The sequence below is a fragment of the Syzygium oleosum genome, unplaced genomic scaffold (genome assembly GCF_021117445.2).
Source record: "Syzygium oleosum isolate NSW1041296 unplaced genomic scaffold, Sole_v2.1 Sole_v2.42, whole genome shotgun sequence".
Lineage (NCBI taxonomy): Eukaryota > Viridiplantae > Streptophyta > Magnoliopsida > Myrtales > Myrtaceae > Syzygium > Syzygium oleosum.
Window position 1 is genome coordinate 1,900,013 of NW_026607526.1, and position 24,881 is coordinate 1,924,893.

The 24,881-nt window shown below is 38.2% G+C and overlaps 1 protein-coding gene and 1 pseudogene across 1 annotated transcript; one reads left to right on the forward strand and one right to left on the reverse strand.

The window, feature by feature from the left end:
• Positions 1–7,494: 7,494 nt before the first annotated feature.
• LOC130136120 (receptor-like protein 15) lies at positions 7,495–13,294 on the forward strand (annotated as a pseudogene).
• Positions 13,295–16,604: 3,310 nt separating this feature from the next.
• Positions 16,605–24,004, reverse strand: LOC130136121 (heptahelical transmembrane protein 1-like). Its single transcript, XM_056306200.1, has 4 exons — positions 23,937–24,004; positions 18,962–19,057; positions 17,650–17,704; positions 16,605–17,556 (listed from the first exon to the last, which is right to left on the reverse strand). The coding sequence occupies exons 1-4, from the start codon at positions 24,002–24,004 to the stop codon at positions 16,873–16,875; spliced, it is 903 nt and encodes a 300-aa protein (XP_056162175.1). The 3' UTR covers positions 16,605–16,872.
• Between the last annotated feature and the right edge of the window lie 877 nt (positions 24,005–24,881).

Genomic DNA, 24,881 nt, shown 5'->3' on the forward strand with positions numbered 1-24,881 from the left:
GATCGTGTGACTTTGATTGACCATCGCATAGCTAATTAGTCGATTATATGCCGATTAAATGTTTAATGATGATCGTGTGGTGGATTAGCTGTTTAATGCCGATCGCATGGTTAAATTGTTTAATCGTATGGTTAATTTATTTAATCATGGCTGAGTAGTTGACTATGGCTTGATCGTGTGGTTGGAATGATGATTTCGTGGCCTAGAACGAAGATCGTATGGTTGAAATTGATGTTTCATGGTTGATCTTGCACTTGATGAACAATCGTAGGATTTTAAAAGTGGATCGTGTGGTTAATTATGGCTATTGTTGGCTTGGCATGGCATATCGTGATCATATATTGATGTTTGATACGAAAACGAGTGCGATTCATGGCATGTTTATTCGTAGTAAATTGCACGTCATAAACATTTGTATTGGCTAATTAAGGAAGATTAAAATTGGCAATGCGTGGTTGTTTATGTGTATGGTCATGATGAGTTCCGTTTAAGATGAGTTCTAGACGATACCCGGCGGAAGTTCGAATGTTGTCTGGTACCCTACTTGTCGGGGGGGTTCGATCCTAGACATTGCCGATTGCAGTGGAGGCTGGATCGATGCTCCTAAATGGAATGCCGTCCGGTACCTGACTTGTCGGGGGAGGGGGGGTTCGATCCCGGACGTTGCCACGCCCAAAGTAGTGGGGTGATGCCTGGCTATGCCGGAAGACCGGCGGGAGTTCGGTGTGACCTAAAATAGAAACTTTAATTTGTAAAAATAAGTTTTAAGATTAATATACTGTGCAGGATATTATGATCATAAACTGTAGCTAAACTCTGCAGGATGGCTTTTCTCTTTACGCGCTACTCATGGACTTTGCACATTCCTAGCATTAATCCACTATTTTTATTTACTTTTGACTATGTTATCTTAATCACTTACACTACAGTTTTGGCCATTAATGACCAATAAAATTAGAAAGCTAAATTATATGTTAAAATATCAAATTATATTATTCCTGCGATAATATATGGTTAATTGACCTATATAATGCAGAAAAAAACTCAGCATGGTTTAAGACTGTCGGGAACCTTCCCTCTTCAGTTCAGTCCCCTCGTTTACAATTACATGTTATTTTGTCTTCTCCTTCTTCTTTTTTCTCTTTTCCAGGATTATTTTCACAACACGAAAGTATGGTTTGTAACATACTTTCGTAATTTAATCAAATAAATCATATATTCATAGGCACCTACATATTTAGAAAAAAACGTACGTATGCCTCAATAACTTCTTTTGGGTGCTGCCTTTCCTCATCCTCTTATTGTTTTCTTTTTTACAAATTATTGTGATTCGTTATGAATTCTTATAAAACTTATTCATTCTATTATGCTATTATGGAGCTCATAATAATAAACAACGCGATGATTGGTTTATATAAATAAAATATCCTAAATTCACTTTAGCCTCTGTCAATCTCTTTGTAAATAACCACTTATAGAAAGAAAAATCCTAAACTACTAATTTAGTTTTCAAGTCGTTGTGCGAACAAAAAATTATGTGCATAAAAAGTCTATGAGAAAATTATCCAAAAAATTAGGTTTGCCCTGGGCTGCTCTTGTGGAAATTATCCGAATGTCTTGGGCAGGCACCAAACACAGACTTTTTATTCGTTGCATTCACCCGCTGTTTTATTTACTTTGGATAATATTATCTTAAACACTTTCACTACAGTTTTGGCCATTAATGACCATTATAATTAGAAAGCTAAATTCTATATCAAAATATCAAATTATATTTTTCCTGCAATAATATACAACCAATTGATCTGTTTAATGCAGAAAAAGAAGTCAACATGGTCTAAGACTGCCGGGGACCTTCCATCTTCAATTCAGTCCCCTCGTTCACAATTTTACATGGTATTTTGTCCTTTTCTTTTCTTTTCTTTTTTTTCCTTTTACGCGATTATTTTCCCGGTACAATGACTTTTGATTTTCTGAATAACAGTGACAATTCATTGACTACCATATAAGACCCTTTCGTGCTTTAAGAAAACAAAATCATAAGGCACCTATATATTCAGGGGGATACGCACCTGTGCCTCCATATATTCTTTGAGTGCCGCCTTTCCTTCTTCTATTACGCTATTATGTAGCTCATAATTCTAAAATAACGTGATGGTCAATTTTACGAAAACTCAATTTGACTTTTGTCATTCTCTTTATAAATAATCAATTATAAAAAAATGCCAAACTGCTAATTTAGTTCTAGAGTCTATGCACAATGAGTCTACACATAACAAATCTTAAATATCTTGTTAGTTAAATACACAAAGTTTCCAATTTTATACCCTCAAACCGCCTCAAAAGAAATTTTAGCAAATATAAAGATAAATAAATCATATAACTCGAAAAACAGTTGGTATTGTACCCTATTTGTAATAATCTTTAAAAAATTAGTTAACCCATTGATACTGATAAATGTACAATCTATGAAATTGAGAGAACATGGATGTTACTCGGACTTAGCCTTTAGTAAAATAGACCACATATAAAGGGTAAAGGTCCTCGATGGTCAAAAAGAGAAAACATCGATGTTTCTTTTTTTCACAAAAAAGCAATGATTTGTAAACATTTTCCTAAAATTAGTTATTTGTATCGGTTAGAATATTTATCATCAACAATAATCTTTGTCCGAATGTTTTTGTTAGTGATAAAGTATTTCCCATTAATTAATTTTTGCAAGTGATAGAAGTGAATGTTTTTAGAGAAATATTTCAAATTAGTGATTTGTGACATATGCACGTATAAAAATTAAAGGTTTTCATCAAATTGGTGATTTTTCACTGAGGGTTTTTCCTTTCATCACTCTCTCTCTCTCTCTCTCCAAAATATCTTCTGTTTTTCTCTCTCTTACTAAAGGGTTTATGTCTGACCAAAAAAAAAAACAACTAAAGGGTTTATGTATCGCTGCCACCAATCCGTGGCCGTGCGTGTGGGTGACAAAAAGCCACTAGCAACCGTCGGTGGTGGCTCCAACTCATTGATAGGGTCTCGCTCGGTTCATTTTGGACAACTTTTACGGACAAGCCTAGCCCATTCAACATCAAAGATAAAAAAGAAGAAGAAGGAACTAAAGGAATTCCACCTCTGCAGCACTAGGGATGCTAAAGATGAGAAATAAAAAATAATAAAATGTTAACAAAATTCGGGAGCCATCAAGAGCTTGGAAACTCGAATTAGCCTGACTGAATCGACCCCCGCATTTCTCTAGCACGAGTTAAATGGGGTAGGTTTTCAGGGCGTATTTTTCTAATTTTGTTTTTAGGCTTGTTCAGGCTACTTGCCTAGTGAATGCAACGAAATGTAAAGGAAACACAAATATACACAGATGAGCATGGAGGCCAATGAGAATCGATGAAAGCATGGCAAGACATATATTCCAGATTAAGCAACTGCATTCATTCCATTAATATGACTTTGCAAAGGTTATATGTAAAAAATAATGTTTATTCATCTTATATCATGCTATAAACTTCCATTAGAAAAAAAAAATAAAAAAAAAATAAACTTCCATTAGAAAATAGAATTTGACAGGCTATGAAATCACTACAGAGCAAATTTCCGCGTAGGACCAATCTAATGTTCCTTGGTCCGGAAACTGCCATCTGGCATTTGGAAAACACCCCCCCTCCCCCTCCCTTAAATCAGTAATCGAGGGAACAAATGAGAAAAAAATATTAGGAATAATATAATGAGAGACGTCGTTTGGAAGCTCATCTGATGCATGACACCAACACTTACGCGTGTCTCATCTGCTGTCTCGTGGTGAGAAGCTTGATCATGTTGGGATGAGAGAGAATGAGTTGAGAGAAGAGGCTGATCAAATCTAAACATATAATTACAAAAACAAAGGAAGCTGAGAGAGGAGAGGAGGGGTCGACAGTGAGTTAACATATAGATACGCGGGAGTTACAGGTTCTTCACATTAGAAAGTCGTTGACATCAACCCCTGTCTTTAAGATGATTAAATATGATTTATCAAATGGTATTTACCAACAAAAAAAATTAGATATGGATTTACAAAAAAAAAATGGAAGGAAAAAGAACTTCCATCATATATCTCTATCCATCAACTCAAGTGACTATTAATGGACGAATTACTAAATTATGAAAATCCAATTATATATGCTAAGTTAATTTGTGGTATTTTGAATGAAATTTCTCAAATGACCGAAGCATTTTGGTAAGATGGTTAACATTGCCAGATAAAGTGACTCCAGACTTTAAAAAATTCCGATCCGTTTTTCATATCCGTGTAGGGACAAGGGTCCAACTGTCCTTGCACAGACCAACTTTCGGAGTATTGGCCAAAGTGCTTTATGAGAAAAAGAAAGAGTTAGTCTAGCGTTTTGTCGGGGGTAAAGATGCAGAATCTCATCCAAGATTACAACGAGTTGGAAAGTGAAATTTGACTGGGCCGACTCTCTTTTCCATCGTCCTCATATTGCTTTTGGACTAACGAAACATATAAATTTAGTCAAGGTCTTGCCGCTTACTTTTTATAATGGACATCCCTGTAATAAAGGTCAAGCATTTCCCAGCTTTTATGGTAGGCAGCCACCACGACTTGGGAGAAATCCGAGTCAAGCTATGATGGACATCCCTATCCAAAAAGCAAAAGCATGTCACGGCTTTTGTCGCAAAGTTGATCAAAATGATTTGCTCAAATTATACATGAGTCCCCGCACGATGAAGCAGGCAATTAAACATTCAAAACGCCTAATAAACCTTCAATCCCATGTCAGTTGAATACACAAAAGTTTCCGATTCTATATCCTCAAAATGCCTCGAATGAAATTGGAGCAGATGTAACAAAAATGAATCATATAACTGGACCAATAGTTGGTACTGTATACTACTATTATTAATCTTTGGAAAATTTGTTAACCAACTGATAATAATACATATATATTAATTTTTTTATCTTTTAAGAAGTTGATAGCTCACCACTTGTTTTATTTGACGGTCTAAATTAATTCTTCTTTTTTTCCGTTTTCGCCCTTTCTTATCTTCCGTTTGTTTGTTTATTCCCTTCCCACTTTTGCCTCCGTCCCTCTCTCTCCTTGGATCTCGAACAAATTGCACAATATTGATCCACATCACACTTAACTCTCTCTCTCTTCTCGGTTTGAGCCACCATTGCCAGTGGCCTCTTTTGCTGTTGTCGCCCTACCATGGCTGCAAACTCCATCTGAACCCCGCGACTTGTGGGGTGAGGCCTCAACCATAGATGTAACATTACTGACCTGGGGCGACCTTGAATTTGTGGTTACCCGAGGCTGAGGCCGCCACTTTTGCAAGCGGTTGCGTCCTCTATAGCCGTTACCATCTCTGCGGAGCTCCTTTTTGCTAATGTCACAAAGGGGGAGAAGTGCTATAACAAGTTTTATCATACTCAAGCTATTTGATTAAACAGGGGAATGAGAATGTGAATGTTACTCTATCATACACAGAATATTATTTTGACATTATTACACAAATTTTATTAGAATTATATTGGTAGTTTTGTCATCATAAAAAAAGGGGGAGATTGTTGAGAAAAATCCCTAATTAGTTTTGAAGTATGACAAAACAATCATGTCTGACCAAATTATGCTTAAGATGTTTGATGTAGATCTACATTAAGTCATCAGACTTAATAAATGGAACTACTTAGTCATCAGACTCAAATACTGTATCATAAGACTTAGTCGATGAAAGAACTTTGTCATCAGATGCAGATATTGAGTCATCAGATGCAGAATTTCTCATCAGATTCAACAAGCGTTATTTTTAGCAGGTTTATGAAGGACGATCAAAATAATATCATAAGATATTATATTTTGATAATCACAAGATTATTCCTTAATACGAAGAACTACACTTTTGGAAACCAAGATTTGATTGTACGGGCGATCAAATCAACTTGGAGATAATGATTCTTTCTAATGGCTATGTATCTTCTTTTGGGAAGTTTCTTCAACGGATTAATTTGGAGATAAATCCTCTGAAGACTGTTCAATGGGTAGATTGGAAGTGGAGGAGTATAAAAGGAGTGCATACGTCGTACAAAGAGAGAATCATAATCGAGAATTCCAGAGTCTGAATATAGCTTCGATCTTACACACACCTGTGATTACTGTTTTTCACGCTGTGATTTTTTAGAGAAAAATTACTTGAGTGTAGAGTGTATGTGATAGTGTGATCTATCATCTGAAGAAACACTACTCTTGTAATCTCTTGGTGATTCATAGTGAAACATAGCTAATAGGCTACCAGCGTGGAGAGTGGACGCAGGCTTGATAAAGCCGAACCACTATAAAGATCAGTGTGCAGTATTCTCTATTTCTAAACTCTCTTTAATTATTGTTATTATCGTACTGCACATATATCTTCATCAGAATATCATTGCTGTCATCAGTCGTAAAAATCGTAGTCATCAGACGCAAGCATCTGACGACAATTTACCATCAGATGCAGGCATCTGACGACAATTTATCATCAGATGCATCCATCTGACGAAAAATTTTATCAGACATAAACATCTGATATAGCGAGTATAAGTTGTTAATCTTGACTATATTTATTCCGTAATTTTATTTTATCAAATTTGATACAATTACCTATTCACCCCCTTCTAGGTGATAGCACCAGCCCTAACACCTTGGAAAGTTTCTGGGTCATGACAAGCTTTAATGACCGCGTGGGATAGGATGTGTCGCATCTTTGACTTGAAGATGTCCCCAGCAGAAAATTAAGGGTCCTCCTTCTGTACTGAACATGTGCGTGGGGACTTGGGTGGTGTCGATGTCGGAGCGAAGTGGAAGCTCAAGTGGAAGTTGTTTAAATCTGCCTTAAACAACCCAAATCGGTCTGCTTCTGTTGTGGATTTTTATAATACTAACAAGATATCCGTGCATCATAACAGTTTAAGACTACGTTTTTTATATTATTCTAAATTATTGATAGTTAATCAATTTTGCATTCATTGATACTTCAAGTTAAATATAAGATATATTGAACGTTGATTAGTATTGTTTTGATCACATTATCAAATTGAACGAAGTTGTCTTATTTTTTCTTCAATGAGTCCATACAAATACGAACTTGTGTAATATTTCTTGGCAAAACAACATTTATACTAAAAATTAATAACATCAAGTTTTTGTTATTTATCTCTCTTTTTTAGAAACGATACTTGGGAAATGCATATTTACTTTATAACTTTGGCGAAATCACTAGTGACTTTTTTTTGTCGATCTGCTTATAATCATTTTTTTAATCAATTTACAACGTTCATCTTATAATTTTCATCTCTCTTTTGGAGAAGTTCTGGGTCAAGTCAACGGCAAGAATCACGTGTTCTGAAGAATTGGTCCGAGTAGACTTTGAGTTTGCCCATGGTTGTTTCGTGGAGTTGGCCCAACCGTAATAATCACTCAAAAGGGAAAGACTCCGCATGTATAAATGAAGTAGATGACCCTCGTAAGTTTGCACATGGTGAAGCAGAAGAAACAGATAACCCACAAAACACCATTATAGATAAACATGAAGTGTCTTTTATCGTGTATGTGGACTTGGGCGTTGTTGGTATTGATGGGAAGTGGAAGGAGCATGGGGTGCTTGGAAGAAGAGAGGAATGCACTCCTCAAGATTAAGGCCGCCTTCAATCACCCGAATGGGTCTCATCTTCCGTCTTGGCCAGACGGAAATGGTGACTGTTGCAACAACTGGGAAGGTGTGGAGTGCGATAACAACACTTCGCGAGTGACTCAACTAGATTTGAGCTATATACGCCATTTGGAATTGCCTTGGGTTATGGACGCGTCTTTATTCCTTCCTCTGGAGGAACTTCAAGTGTTGGATTTAAGTGGGAATTCTCTCTCAGGTGAATATCTCTCTCTCTCTCAGCTATTTGTTCCTTTTGTCTTTTTTCAATTATGTCTCTATGTAATCGTATACTTACCATTTCTGAATAATGTAAAAATGTCATACGTGGGTGCTCCAAACAACAAAGTGCATTAAGTGAATTAATGACAAACACATGATTGCACAAATGATGCAATTCTTAAAGTAGTAGATTGCACATGTCATAAAATAATTAGGAGACTCATCTGCACAATCAGGATAGGTACGAAGAGTGAAAATAAAATCAGCTCAGTAGGCAATGATTTATCAAATGCCGACTTTTCTGCCATCATAAAGAATCTGACTTGTTTGCATTTTGCAGCCCAACAAAGTTGACTTGAAGGGCACTTGTTTGGAAGTGGACTAAAATCTACTTAATACTTTTATTTGTGACTTTCTCTCAAGATTCAATATAAGAAAAAAGAAAATCACGTTCCATCATATTATGAAAGAACTATATATAATTCTACGTACTAATATTTACATGTTTAGAAATGTTTTGAGCGTTTCATGATAATTAAAAGTCAAATTACGAGAGTGATAAGGTTTGCAAAAAATAAAAAATAAAAAATCACGAAAAGTAGATTGATAGAGGGGATTAATTTAGAGCAAAGAGAAAGGATCTTAAAGGTAGTGTAGTGTTTGGATAGAGGGAAAGAAAGGGACAGGAAAAGAAAGAGTAGAAGATATTAGGAGGAATTATATATAGTCATGTGTCTTTTAAATCCCTCATATAAAGGGATTTGGAGGGACTAAGGGGGACCAATACTTTCATCAAACATCATTTTTCTTTCCCACATATACCTTTGATGCATTTCAAATTGTAAATACATATAAATTATATATACATAAAAGTACAATAAGGTGATAATGCATCATTTCTTTTCTTTTCTCTCTAGATCATTCCTTTCTCTATTATCCAAACAATAAAATGAGGGTAGATTTTCTCAGCTCTACTAGTGTTAGTTAACTACATATGATCGACATTGTTAAGAGTATAAGTTACTTGTTTATTAAATTGGTTTACAAATTCATGTGACAGAGACCTTTTCCATGCTTGAATACGTCGAACCAGCTAGTTTCTGCTTATAAACCAATTCTTCTCATCATGAGCATATAATTATTGTCGATAAATTTAAGGTAGTTGGACACATGACATCTGTAGAGAATTAATTAACTATCGGATATGCATGAGTCTTTTCTTAACCAGATTTAAACGGACCGCTACACCTGAGGAAATTGAAGATTCTAGATCTATATGGAAATTATCTACAACGAGTCCCCTCGTTGTACAAGCAAACTTCAATGGAGGCCCAAAATTTATCTTCGAATCAACTTGAAGGTAAATGTAAAATAGAAGGCCATGACTTGATATATAAAGTTCGATTTTGAGAACCTTTTGTCAATCACAGGTGTTAATCTGGAGGCGTTGGAACTTTCTGGTAACAATTTGGTGAATGATGCCCTCGCAGACATTGCGAGGATAACATCTCTTAAGGCCTTACACCTTGGTGCTTGTGGACTGAATGCTTCGAAGCTACTGGAAGGTAATTCTCTGAAAATGCTTTCATTTATCACCTTCTTAAGAGAAAATAAGATAAGATTGTCTTGAACATAGAACGCATGATTGCATTATATTTGATGTACTCTGGATCTTATTTTGGCCGCACATTTTCTTCAAATAACTTAGCACCAACGACTTGCATCTAAGTAAATGATATCATATAGTTGTTTGCCTTATGCTTGAAGTGGGTAGGATTTAGTTAAATGTCTATGGAAGGCATAAATAAACCCATGTCATGCTCAATGTCTTCATTGTGGGATCATGATGTCGGTGATCCTAAAAAATTTGGTCACTTTCAATTTAATCCCAGATCTTTAAATATTGAAGTTTAGGCTCCATGCTTTTACTTTTGTGAAACTTTTTTACTGGCCAATCTGAAGAATAGTGCGATAACATAACAGATGCAATGAGTAATTGCTTAGAAGATAAAAATAGTCAAAATAACAATATACCAAAGGGGTTCAAATGTTGTGCAGGAATCATAATAAAATTAAATGCAAAAGTTAATCGGGAATCAAAATCCAAAAATTCCTTACACACATATTAAACCACAATGGTGGTCAAACTTTAGGGATTGCAAGTATTAATAAATTCAACTAGGCCATGAAAATTGTATAAGAAACTGAAAATTCGTATCGGTAAACTAAGATGCATAAAATCAATCAAAGAAAGCATTTCTTATAATGTATGAATTAATTAATTTGAAAAATGGTTTTTCCATTAAGATAAACAATGTATAGAATAGAATAAATAATTATAATATTAAAAACTCGTTCGGCCTTAAAAAACCTCGGCTTCTTTTGCACCAATGTCCATTGCTACCTCCTCCCACCGCGGTGCTCATGCCCATCATCACACCACGAAGCTCGGTCACCATTACCACCGCCAGAAGACCCTGCATGACCTTTGGTGTGAACTACGACGACCTAAGATCTAAAGTGTGTCCTCAATTTGAGGCCGTGATGCTCAAAACTGAGGTCACACGTCTCAAATCTAAGGCCCGGAGGGTGGAATGGACAAGCAGCGAGGTGGGAGTGATGGACAGCAAACCGGGATGATAATGTGGATGGTGGTGGAGGACGGCGCGTTGTGATGGTGAGTTGCGATTCCAAATGATGTTTGGGGGGTCTCCACTGCTGAATTGGCAAGCATGTGAGCCAAAAGATCACAGTGATCTCGCGCTGCACTAGATGGAGGATCACATTGCATTGTTTTTGGAAAGTACATAATTAAACTGGAAAAAAAAATTCAGAAACTATAACGAAAATGGAGCCAAGGTTTAGAGGTTGCCCATGCAATTAACCCATAAATTTTAGGAATAATATCAACTTTAGAGTTTTTTTTTTTGGTAAGAATATCAACTTTAGAGTTCATTTCCAATCCAATTCAAAATTTGTCAAACTCCGGAAGTAATTAATTTAATGTGAAGAATAGTGGAGATGAAGCATCGTGGTGATGCGACTCCACTCTAAAGCTCCATCTTACCAATTTTTCTGTTTGTATTTTTGGATATTAGATTGCACGCTCTTTCTATCCTCCATTCTCGACACAAACCATGACCTCGAGTGTTTTAATCATACAAAGTACAATTTAGTGACGATACTCACAGTTGCAGTGTCCATTTCAATAGGCTTGTGCGAATTGAGGAACCTTGAAGAGTTGGATATCGGTACTAATGGATTTTGGGGTTCTCTTCCTTCATGCTTCAGCAATATGACCTCACTCCATGTGCTTGATGTTCAAAATAACAATTTTAGCGGGGCCATTCCTTCGTCTCTCCTCTATAATCTCAAGTCACTTGAATATATTGCGTTATCTAGAAATGCATTTGAAGGATCACTTTCACTTGCTTCCCTGGCTAATAATCATAACCTTAAGGAATTCCACCTCATGAAGAACCGTAATAATAGTTTGGTAGTAAATACAGAAGAGCCCACTTGGTTTCCTTCATTTCAACTTAAGGCGTTTAGTTTATCAAACTGTGTGCTCAACAAAGACGCAAGTGGCGTAATTCCCAGCTTTCTGAAAAAACAGTATAACTTGAGCAGTGTTCAACTCAGCCACAATGGAATGACAGGAAATTTCCCAAGTTGGCTATTGGACAACAATGTAAATCTAGAGCAGTTCATACTCAGAGGCAACAATTTGTCAGGTTCATTTTATTTGCCTTCCAATTCGAATCTTGTCAGCTTAAGGATTTTCGATGTGTCTGCTAGTTTTAGTGAAGGAGAGCTTCCATCTCATATTGGTTGTATTCTCTCGAATTTGGAATATTTGAACCTGTCAAATAACTATTTGAAAGGTGGAATCCCTTCCTCAATGGGCAATATGCACCGGTTGTCCATATTGGACTTGTCGAATAATGGCTTCACGGGAGAAATACCAGAGACATTGGCTAAAAATTGTACATCACTTTCTATGTTGATACTGTCAAGCAATAATTTGCAAGGCCAAATGCTACCGAGGTATTCTAACTTGACAAGCTTGCAAATATTGTATCTGGATGGCAATTGTTTCACAGGGGGCATATCGCCTGGTATATTAAATATCTCCTTCTTGCAAGCTTTAGATGTAAGTAATAATTCCCTATCTGGAACACTTCCCAATTGGATTGGAAATATTCAACAATTGAGAGCGCTTATACTGTCAAGTAATTTATTGGGAGGTCCTTTACCGTTGAGCTTATGCAACTTACGGAATCTCGATCTTTTAGACCTTTCAAGTAACAACCTTGGGCCGAATATACACCCTTGTGTCAATGTTGCAGTTATGAGGTTCTTGCATTTAGCAAATGCCACGCTTGTTGGGCCTTTTCCTAAGTTTCTTTCGGGAGCTTCATTGATTGTCACGTTGGATTTGAGAGATAATGTATTGTCAGGTGAGGTCCCCAGCTGGATCGGTTCACTTCGGAACTTGAAGTTTCTTCTACTACGAGGAAACAAATTTGAAGGTTCAATCCCTCTGGATCTATGTCTGTTGAAAAATATGAGCATATTGGATCTTTCCAATAATAATCTTTCTGGAACAATTCCTTCTTGTTTGAATGATTTGCCATTTGGAAACGTTGGGGTATCTACGGAGGCATTTGGTATCTCGTTCTCTCCTATATATTATGGCGTACACTATATTGGCAGATTCGGTTTTGATTATTCGTATAGTGACATATATGCTGATATGGAGAGATTCGAAGAAGTACACTTCATGACAAAGAGTAGGTTGGAATCTTATAAGGGCAACATTCTAAAACTCATGTCGGGAATGGATCTCTCGCAGAACAATTTGATTGGCTTTATTCCTCCAAAGGTCAGCTACTTAAGTGAACTTCGAGCATTGAACTTGTCACATAATCATTTGAAGGGAACGGTCCCGGAAACATTTTCCAAGTTAAAGAACATAGAGAGCTTGGACCTATCCTTCAACAACTTAACCGGTCTCATCCCTTCACAACTAATAGAGCTTTGCATGCTGTCAGATTTTAGTGTGGCTCACAACAACTTGTCAGGCAGGATACCAGACCAAAAATATCAATTTGGAACTTTTGGTGAAGCAAGTTATGAAGGTAACCCTCTTCTTTGTGGAGCACCATTAACCAGCTGTGATGACTCCGATCAGGAACAGGGGACACAACCACCTTTTAATCATACCAGGGAGGATGACTCCTATAGAGAAGCCTTCTTGTGGAGTTTTGCAGGATCATATGTGGTGGCATTCCTTGGGGTAGCTCTTTTTCTCTGCCTAAACTCGTACTATCGGCGCGTGATGTTCGAGCTTGTTCGTAAGCTTATCCCATCGTTTCCCCTTTAGATATTGTTCTTCTAATTATTTTGTGATTGAAAAATATGATGAAACAATGGAGAACCTTTATTTAATACGATTGTAAGCATTTGAGTCTTTATTATGGATTGGGAACGCTTGGCTCCTAGAGTGCTCATATTGTATTCCTTGTCCTGCTAATTTGAATAATAGGAGAATTGAGTTGGCTGTCAATTGAGAGAGGATAGTTTACTTCACAGCGAAAATGAATCCAAAATGTTACCCAAGCTGTGAAATATCTTATGGTTGCAACCAGCAACATCGAACCAACTGGGTTTTAGCGCATCAAGACAAGATCCTTCTAACATAAAGGATTGGGCGCGGGGAATTGCTCCTTTTTGACGACAAAGGCATGCATTGTAGGACCACTGTTATGCAGCTTGGGCCCACCTTTATGGTCACTGCTTGATGAAGATTTATAGCAAGAGAACGAAGCTTATCCAATACTTAATGCAAAATTACCTGGAAAATAAGTTCGACTCTACTGACAGAAATTTAAGAGCGACTGTCTTCTACATATGTATCAAGATCAATGATTGTGCCAGCATTTCTTTTCCCATCACCTTGGTGTCGTGTTCAAACTAAACCAACATAGAATATTAGTCAAGGGTCAACCTAGTCACATCTTTTATCCAAAAGAAATATGGGTCAAGCTAAATTAATAGCCATCTTAAAAAAACAGAGAACATAATGCTGAGCTACATATATAACGGCTACTGAATCAGGCAATGACGCAATGCAACAGTTCAACAGAAAAACATGAAGTGTCCTTTGCTAGTGCTGTGCATGTGGAGTACAGTGGTGTTGAGATTGGTTATTGCAAAATAAGGTGAATCTTGTCGAGTTAAAACTCACTGGCAACAACTTGCCGGGTGTTTTTCATTGGCCATCTTAGTCAAATCTTGTGAATATGTGTTGGTTCAATGCATTTGCCAATAGGATCGAAGGAGCGCTTCTATCTTAGATTGATTCCATCCTTTCAAATTTGCAGTACCTAAACTTGTCAAGGAACTCGATAGGAGTTAGAATCTTTCCATCTGTAGGCGATATGAAATTGTTGTCAACGTTAGATCTATCAAATAACAGCTTCCCGAGGGAGATGCCAGAGCCAATGGCCATAGGTTGTGTCACACTATCTATACTAAAATTGTCAGGCGAGAAGTTGCGTGGCCGAATGCTACCAATAACCACTAACTTTACAAGGTTGAAATATTTGTATCTGGACGACAATCAATTCACTGGGATGTATCACTTGGCATTTGGGATAGCTCAGACTCAAGGATTTTGGATTTAGGCGATAATTTCTTGTCCAGACCAACACCAAACTGGATTGGAGATATTCAACTTTTGGAATTTCTAACGTTGTCGGAAACTTATGGGTGGTCCTTTATTATTGAGCTTTTGCAAGTTGAATCCTCTCGTTTTTTATACCTTTGGACTAACAAATTTCAGTCCAAATATACCCCACCGTGCCAATGTCAGATTTATGAGGTTATTGCATCTACAAAAAGTTGAGCTCACTAGGCTTTTTCCTTAGTTTCTTCCTAGATCTTCGTCCATCGTCTCTACGAAAAATGCATTGACAGGTGCGATGCTCAACTAGATCTGTTTCTTCTACTGAAAGGAAATCACTTTTAAGGTTCAATTCCTCTGGCTCTTTGTCAGTTGACCAAGATGAGCATACTGGATCTCTCTTATATAGGCCTTTCTAGAGAAGTTCCTTCTTGTTTTTAAGATTTTCAATTTGGAAATGGTGGGGTATCTAATAGCACATTCGATACTTTGAGTGAAAACGCTGAGTATGGCAGCGCTACTAGTACGAGGGAAAACTTGGCTTATAATTTTTCTATGATGGTAGCAGTACATATGCGTTTTCGGATGAACTAGGAGAAAGTGACCTTCATGTCAAAGAGTAGATTGAAATATTAAAAGTGCAACTTTCTAGAATATCTGTCTGGAATGGATCTCTTGCACAATAATTTGATGGGCTTTATTCCTCTAAAATCGATTATTTGAACGAAATATATGTCTTAAATCTGTCGCATAATCATTCGACGAGATCAATTCTAGAAAAATTCTCCAATTAAAGGAATATAGAGAGCTTGGACCTTTCCTTCAACAAATTAACTGGTCTGATTCCTCCGCAAGTGAGAGAGCTATACGCACTCACTTTTTAGCTTTGCTCACAACTTGTTAGGCAAGACAACAGACAGAAAATATCAATTCAACTTTCTATCAAGCAATTTATGAAAGTAACCCTCTTCTCTGTGGACCACCGTTAATAAGTTATAAAAGCTCAAATGACAGTCCGTGGACCGTGTCAACTGTTGACATAGGCGAAGATGATGAGTCCCGAAAAGAAGACTTCTTATGGAGTTTCGCCGGATCATATGCGGCGGCATTTGGTGGGGTCATTATTTTTCTCTACTTCAACTCCTACTATCTCAACGTGTTAAATTTTGTTTGTAAGGATATCTGATTGTTTCCTTAGCAGACCTCATGCTTGCAAGCATTTGAACATCTCGAGTCTCCACTATGCATGTTGAACCCTCGGATCATCATATTGTCTGTCTTTTCCTATAAATTTGGATAGGGAGTATCGTCAGATTTTCTTTTGGTTGTGAACTGAAGGAAAGATCACTGTGATCACATATACAATAACCATGAAGAATAAATAATTCATAGCTATGGCCGTGACTTGTCATCACAGATTGACGAGTGCTTCTCTGATTTTCCTTGAGAATCTCTAAGGTACGCCAGTATATCTAACCGCCTCTTTTTCATGATTCTTTACACTACCATTGAAGTGGCTGATTTTTCCGAAGCCAGATCGGCTGTCAAGTGACTTTGCCAATACTTATCTGATTCTTCTTTGAGAGTAAGCAGCATTACAGCCAGAATGAAACTTTGCTGAAGGTGGCAATTACATCGTCTGAGTTTTTCCTTCCTAACAACGCCTCCTTCTTGATGGATGCAGAGATTGCAAATGGGCTAAAGCAAGTTCCACGTCTGCAATTTCTATTTATTTACATCTGTTGCTTTTGCCCGAACCCTATTAGGTAGACTCTTAGCAGTTCTATATGTTGTATTGGGCCATAATTTATCTTCTTAAAATTCACCACACAAAGAATTTATCATCCTCCTGCTCTAGCTTTTATCTTTTTTCTGTCGTACAGAGGACGATATAGAGCTTATAAAACTATTCTCATGGTGGTGGTGGTAGTATTCTTTAGCCAAAAAAAAAAAAGTGATAGCGGTCAAACTAAAATTATAGAGCAACTACTCACAAACAACTGAAAACAAGATGAAAGCAGAAAAGATTATTACCCGAATATGATCACATTGTAAATCAAATCATCCATGGAAAATGAGAAAAATATAACAAATACAATGAGCATTCCACTTCTTTTTGAATGGAGGCAACTCCTCTGTCATGGGGCGCCATCTTTCCTTGAGGCTTTTTGATTTGGGGTGTACACACACTTACAACATAATAACACGAAACCCCAGCAAATCGCTTGCATTTGGTTCAATCGAAATGAATAGAATTTTGACTAATTTTTGTATTGTTACACAGTTCTATCACACCCGACTCTATCTCGCCACTGTAAGAGCAACAGAGTAACACCATAATGAGCCAAGGCACCCATGATCACAAAAACGTGAAATATCTGATGGCTGTGACCAGCAAGGTCAAACCAACCCGGTTTTAGTCTCTCAGGAATCCTGCTAACATAAAACAAAGTACCTGTAATGTAAGACAGTGCCATGGCCAACTCATAAGCAAGAGTGATCGGGCGCTGGGGATTACTCCAATTCACAATACAAGCATGGATCGCAGGAACAATGCCAAATAACCCCATGGACAGGAAGAGCATTGCCCGAAATGCCCGGAATTTCCCAGAAGAAAGAGAAGGGGCAAGCAGTGTCGTGACGGTGACCATCCCCATCGCCTTTATTCCACTAAGGTAGATTAGTTGCCAATGGGGCTCGCACTGGAAAATATAGTAGATTGGGGGGAAGAATGAGGTGATGATCATGACCGTGATGCCGACATAGTCCATTCGCAGCAGCTGGATGTTCAAGCAGTGTGAGTGGCATGAGAAAAGGTGGCAAATGCTGCTTGAGAGGAGGCAGAACATGGATCCGCCTAAGAAGACAAAGAACGGCCACCGTGTTGCGGCTGGTTGGAGTGAAGTGATCTTCAAATCTTCTTCTGTTATCTGATTCAAGTTCAGCAAATAATTTGTACCCTGAAAACTATGTTGTGTTAGATACATCTGTAGACTTCAAAAGAGAGTATTCTTTTCGTAAGTTGAATGAAACATCGTTGCCACGCCACTCACCAAAAGCAATTCCTTTGAGTAAGAGATATTATTTCCTGTACTAGTAGAGTTTGACCTGCACAAGTGGGTTTGCATATCAAGCCATTGTATAATCTATGGTACACTAGTCGGAGTCCAATCTTCAGATCATAATTTATAGAACATGGTTCGATGCTGTCTGCCGAAGGGAGAGGGTAGGCCAAAACGGTGAAAGTGAATGGGCAGAGCACTAATTGAAGAACTATCTAGCTTGCTTAAGCTGATTCTTTCAAATTTAATTTGACAACCAGTGTACTACTCTTCACTATAAAAGCTATTTACCATTATGATTTCGTTCAAAAAAGCTTAGCAGCAATCAACATTCAGAGCATTTTGCAATAGTTTATTACAAGGTCCACCATGTGTGAACTTTTTCTAGACACACAGTGCTACTTGCGTGGAAAATGATTATCTATTGACGGTTTGACTGAATGCATGTTGTATTACCAGGAACAGAGAGAGATTTTCCGATGGGTTTGATCTTTTATTTCTTTCTGAAAAGAATAGAAATTTCTATTAGTACTTTGATCCATCATGGTAAGTAATCGCTGATGACCCTTGTTATCCATCTTAATTTTGCACTTGCTATTTGAGCAAGACTGTCTTGACTGTCAGGCTACTACTCCTGAAATTTAAGCAACAATGAAAATGACGAGCACGACCCTTGTATATTCCTATGAAACAAACTTTATGAGTTTAAATTTGATTTTATGTGCCTGCCCTTAATGTCACAAACACGAGTTATTCATCTGTGGCACCTGCGATTTCGATACAGCACCACAAGAAAATGAAGGTTTTAAATGGCAATTTTGGTTGCCAGTTGCCGGTTGCAAGAAGGGTTGGCTAATGAAAATGGCTGATTGCTCGGTATGGTAACAAGCCATGAATACCACAATACTACATTGACTTGTACGTACTAAAAGCGCCGTTCTGCTAATAAGCAGGTAGAAAAATCTAAGCATTGTGACTTGAAATTCGACGATTTTAAGCTGGTTATGGAGGATTTGATCAAAACAGGGTAATTCAAACATCTTCACCAAATGAGCAATTTAGCAAACTCTCTAGTAAGTTATAACTTGCACCTACGAGCCTCATCTTAGATTACACTTTAGACAGTAAAAACGAGCTATGATAGTCAACATAGATGGAGCTACTACTGACAAATTCCTCACTAGAAATTAGGGGTTCCATCCGATATCGTCGAGTTGGGACAAGTTGCTAAATGCAAACATCGATAGATCAGAACTCACTAAAATGTGCATGCTAGTATAGGACTGAATGATACAAAACACACCTTGGGAATAGGCCGAGAAGATCAGCAACCTGAGGCACGTCCACAAAATTGGCCACCGTCAATCCCAGAAACACCAGAAACCCAATCAAATACCTGCTCCCCCATCACACAGAGGACGCAAAAGAGATCACCACAAATCACAAAGAAAAAAAAAGAGATAAAAATGAACCGAAGAAGAAAATATGAGCAAAGATGGCCTCGCATGAAAAAAAAACAAATCGAACTAAAAACACATCATCAGTCATCCTCACGTCCAAACGTTGAGGGTCTCGTTGTGCCAGCGGAACAAGCTGAGGGCGGCCTCGAGGAGGGGCCGGTTGGCACAGTAGTGGCGGAGGATGAACTCATTGTCCTTCGTGTACTCCGGCAGCTCCCGGAATGACACCAGAGCGTACCGTGATGCCGACGTAGTCCATCCGCAGCAGCAGGTGGACGTTCAAGCAGTGGGAGCGGCATGAGAAGTAGAATCATCGGTGAAATGGATGGCCCATCGTTTCCCCCATATTGCCATCACTCCTTTTCCCCTTCTCCATCTCCTCCTCCTCCTCATTCGCTGGTGGTCTCGCTGTGGCTTTGTCCTTTCTATGGAGAACTCAAGAGGAGGCCTTGGTTTTATTGATTGGCCGAACGCAGAAGACGATGACGAAATCGTTAAGGCCATTATTTTCCAAGTTCAAGATTTAGTATTTTTTTTTTATTTTGCGAAAAAGGTTTTTATTAGCGAGTCATATTGGGTATTTGTTAAGAAATCAAATAACAGAAATTTAAAAATTTTCAACGCTATGCATGTTTTGTGGTGACGATATTTTGAAATTCGAAATGTCTTTCGCTAGAATTGACCAAAAAAAAATCGAGGTTCTTAACTTTTACTATCAAGACAAAACTCCATTAATTTACTTATATATTTCACGATAATGTTAGTCAATACTAAAAATTTTATAATAAGACAGATATGCTAACTAATGATACACGATTTAGATTTGAACCGGTACCTTAACGGAAAATCACGAGATAACTGGCCCTTTATCCAAACTACATAAAATAAATAGACAAAATCTATCAAATCTTCAGATAATAATTTTGTAGAAAATGGTTCAATCCTGTCCGCCGAAGAGAGAGAGTGAACGTGCAGAGCACTCTTCACTACGAAAGCCTTCGATCATATTCGTGAATGTCTCTTTTGAGCCTTTCTTCGATCGTCTCTCCTCTGTCCGAAATCTGTGCGATCCGACCTCCTCCTCTCTTGGAGCCGATAAAGCCAGAGCAAGCGCATTTTACAGGATGCCAAAGCCTCTCCCCCCCACCCTCAGATCGTTCAACGCCGCTCCGGAGAGCCAGAGTCAACATCTCTCCGTGCAGAACTGCTCCGGCTCACTTCTCTGTGTTTGGAATTTACGGCAATGAACGGACTATAATCCGAAGACAGGTGCCAGATTTAGCTCCACTGAAGAAGGCGAAGGCGACGCTGAACAATGCACCTGGGTGACGGATTCCGAGGCCCTGCCGAATGGTGTTCGAGGCGGTCACTTCGATTTTGCCGCGTAATACTGAGGTTACTGATTCTGCTCAGAAAGTGTTCGACGAATTGTCCGAGAGAGGGGAAACGAGAGTAACAGCTCTCTAACTTCGATTACTTGTTACGTCAACAGTAAGCAATACTCTCCTCAGTTCGACTCTATTGAATAACCTCAGCAGAAGGGTCATTGTCGCAGGTCCTCGCCAAAATTTTCTTCTCAAGCGGATGAGGTTCTCCCGCGAGATTCTGTTTCGCTGAACTCTTCAAATTGCTGGAGACGTGCTCTTGCACAGACCAGAGAGGTGTTTAAGGCATACAGGGTATTTGAAATTCCAACTGGAGTTACTGAGACTCCATAATGTTGAGAGGCTGGTTCTTGTGTATCAAAACCAGGGCAATTGAGTTGGATATCAGGACATACGGTGACTCCATATTGGTTTTATTTCACAAATACGAAAGTCTCCTCCATCGGAAGACATTTTTCCTTAGGGGGTTGAGCCTCTTACTCTTTCTCCTTCTCCAATCTTTATGCATCCCAACATCTGGTAGTGGAAGAACCCAGTCCAGGAAGGTCATTGCATGAACAGAAAGTTTTGAGCATAATGAGTCTTCACATAATAAATCTCACATCTCGTCAGTTAAATACGCAAAGTTTCCCAAGATAAACGTCGACGTGTCCTTCGAAGCTGGTGGTTCGGAAGGATCGGTCGCGGGAAGCCGATTCAATCCCAAGCTTTGATGTACTTCGGATGTATCTGACGAGAAGAGGACACGTACTTGGAGTCAGACAACTTTGCTCTGGTCGACGCTCTGCCGGAAGACGATCACGTGCCGTGGGAGGTGGAAGCCCTACTTGTCTTGGGCCCATCGTGGAAGAATGGCGAATCAAGTAGCTGATTGGGTAGCCAAAAAGCCCAACGTTTGAATACCCTTTCTAGTTAGCCCAACCCCCCAGTCCCCATGGGACTTGTTGTGTTTTGATGTCCTTTCTTTGGGCTTTGTCTAGAAGAACTAGTGATAAATAAAAGTGGTGTTTCTGACCAAAAAAATTACACAAAGTTTCCAATTCTATACCCTCAGACCGCCTCAAAAGAAATTTAAGCCAAAAAAAAAGGGGGGGACAAATAAATTGTATGACTGGACAAACAATTGGTAACGTAAATTATGTTTCTTAATCTTCAGAAAATGAGTTAACCTAATAATAATAACAAACATACGATCACGGATATTATTTGGACTTAGCCTTTAGTAGGTTCGACCACATGTTAAAGGAGGATGGCCGAAATGAGATAACGAAGCTAACAGTGGCATCAGTAATAAAGATGAAAGAGGTCGAGTTCCGAAGCTTTATTATTGATTTTTTTTTCAAGAAAAATCAATGATTTGTAATCACATTTCTAAAATTAGTTATTTGTATTGGTTAGAAAAACTAGTTAACGGAACATATTTTCATCATCAACAATAATCTCTGCCTATACGATTTATTAATGATAAAAGTACTTCTCATTAATCTTTTTTTGCAAGCGAATGAAAAGAATATTTTTAGAAATATTTTTAATTGATAATTTTCCGTAAAACAAACACATCTAGAAGTCAAAGGATTTTATCTTCTTCTTGTTTTTTTTTATCATTTCTTCTCCTTTCACTGAGGGTTTTTCCTTTCATCACTCCCTCTCCAAAATATCTTATCTTTTTTCTCTCTCTAACTAAATTGCTTATGTATCGGCGCCTTGTCATTGGCTTCGGCGTGCCATTTTGTGGCCATACGTTTGGGCGACGAAAAGCCGCTAACAACTGTCAGCAGTGGCTCCAACTCATTGATAGGACCTCACTCGGCTCATTATGGGCTTTTGGTAGAAGGACAACTTTTACGAATAGGCCCAGCCCATTCACCATCAAAGAAACAAAAAGAAACTAAAAAATCCACCTATCCAGCACTAAGGATGGTAAAGATGAAAAATAAAAAATAATAAAAGTTAATAAAATTTAGGAGCCATCAAAAGAGATTGAAAGCCCGATCGGCCCAACCAAACCTGCATTTCTTAGGCACGAGGTAGATAGGGTCGATCCTGGGGGCATATTTTTCTAATTTTGTTTTCAGGCTTGTTTGGGCTACTAGCCTAGGGGACTCTTGATGCCATTACCAAAAATAAGTGAAGTAGCAATTATAGTTGAATGAAGTGAAACATAAAGGAGATACAGAGATACGCAGATGAGAAGGGAGGCCAATCAGAGTCGATAAAAGCATGGTACAAAATATATTTCAAATTTATCAACTGCATTCATTCTATTAATATGATACTTTGCAACGGTTATATATAAAAAATAGTTTGTTCATCTTATTTCTTGCTATAAATTTCCATTAGAAAATAGAATTTGAGAGGCTATGAAATCACTACAAAGCAAACTTCCACATGACCAATCTAATGGTCCTTGGTCCAGAAACTGCCATCAGAAAAAGAACTTCCAACATATCTCTCTTTCCATGAACTCAATTCAAATAGAAAAATTGGAAGGAAAGAAACTTCAAATTCAGTGACTATTAGTGGATGAAGTACTAAATTACGAAAATCCAATTATATATGTTAAATTAATTTATGGCATTTTGAATGAAATTTCTCAAATGACTGAAGCATTTTGGTCTGGTGGTTAACATTACCAGATAAAGTTACTCGAGACTTTGGAAAATTCCAATTCGTTTTTCAAATCCGCGTAAGGACGAGGGTCCAGCCGCCCTTGCATTGACCAACTTTTGGAGTATTGGCCAAATGCTTTATGAGAAAAAGAAATAATTAGTCTAGCGTTTTGTTGGAGGTAAAGAGACAAAATCTCATTCAAGATTACATTGAGATGGAAAGAGAAGTTGAGTGACTAGGCCGATTCTTTTTTCCGTCATCCTCATATTGCCTTTGGATTAAAGAAACATAAACTTAGTCAAGGTCTTGCCACTTACTTTCTATAATGGATATCCCTATAAAAAAAAGGTAAGGGTTAATACCACGAAAACCCTAAACATGTATATTTATGATAAATTTACCATAAACTAATTTTTTGACCACCAAAAATCTCAAACTGATACACCTGTGATAAATTTACCCTCCGTCAGTTTCCGTTAAATTTTATTATCAAATTACTGAGTTGGATGACACGTGACAATTGATGGGTGTACCGATTTAGGGTTTTACCCTCCGTTTATCACAGATGTACCAGTTTCGTGATTTTTCGTGTATACGTGGATGAGAAGAGTGAGTTGAGAGAAGAGGCCTATCAAAATCCAATAAATCATTACAAACCACAAAGGAAGCTGAGAGTGGAGAGAAGGGGTCGACAGTGAGTTAACATGTAGATACGTGGGAGTTATAGATTCTTCACATTAGAAAGTCATTGACATCAACCACTGTAAAAAACCCTCACAAGTCTGGGAGCATCATCCTCCACATCATCTGGCACTCACATTACCAGATCACAGTAATGGCTCCGTCTCTCTCCTGCTGGAGAGCTTCCCCTCTATCCATGGAGATAGTCATCCCTACTAAACCCTAACCTCCTGAGTAGATTTCTTCCCTTTCCATTCTTCACATCCTGAATATGGAAACAACACAGCCACCCACAATCCCCCACGCCACCGATACCCCACAGCCACCCAATCACCCACAGAACTAGCCACACAAAAAACCCTAGCGTACATTTAAGCTTTCTGTCTTCCATTTAGTTTTAGGAATCAATCCTTCCAAACAAACCAACATGAAAAACCACGTATTCTCAAACCACAAACAGTCACATTAACCCGACTAGCTTCTTACCTTCATCCACCCACTTTTTCAACGAAATCCATCCCAATGACTCGTACCCAGAAAATGCAAAACAGACTTTGAGCTCCCTTCAATCCTGGAACCCTTATCCCTTCTTAGCAATTGCTGAAGCTGAAAGTAGAACCAAGGCAGCAGCTTATCCGAGGAATGAGAACTCTAGAAGTGCAATAGAAGGCGCACTCCAGGTTTGATGTTTCAATAAACTTTTCTTTCTGTGGCCCACCCTACTGAAATGAGTTACCCTGGCTTTTGCTGCAATAGTATATAGAAAATGGAGAGAGAATTAGAGAGAGAGAGAGAGAGAGAGAGAGAGAGAGAGAGAGAGAGAGAGAGAGAGAGAGAGAGAGAGAGAGAAGAAAATGGCAGCACTTTACAAACATATGGGTAAAATGTGGACAAAAGACTCTGTAGTTAAGGTGTTTGAGGAAATTCCCGAGTAAGAAAATAGAGGAATGTCAGTTGACTTTATTGGGGAAACTCCATTCAAAGCCTAATGTTAACTTCCAAGCCTTCCAATCGATAATGTTGAAAGCATGGAAAACAGAAAGGGTAGTGTGTGATCAGGCACAACAAGGGCTCTTTACCTTCACTT

Bases quoted from the DNA above. Each gene is read 5' to 3' on its own strand.
- LOC130136121 (XM_056306200.1), bottom strand. From the start codon at position 24,004: ATGACTATCTCCATGGATAGAGGGGAAGCTCTCCAGCAGGAGAGAGAC. The intron at 19,058-23,936 runs GTAATGTGAGTG...GTGATGGGGGAG, and splicing joins GGAGCCATTACTGTGATCTG to CAGGTATTTGATTGGGTTTC. The intron at 17,705-18,961 runs GTGTGTTTTGTA...CCACTTGTGCAG, and splicing joins CTTCTCGGCCTATTCCCAAG to GTCAAACTCTACTAGTACAG.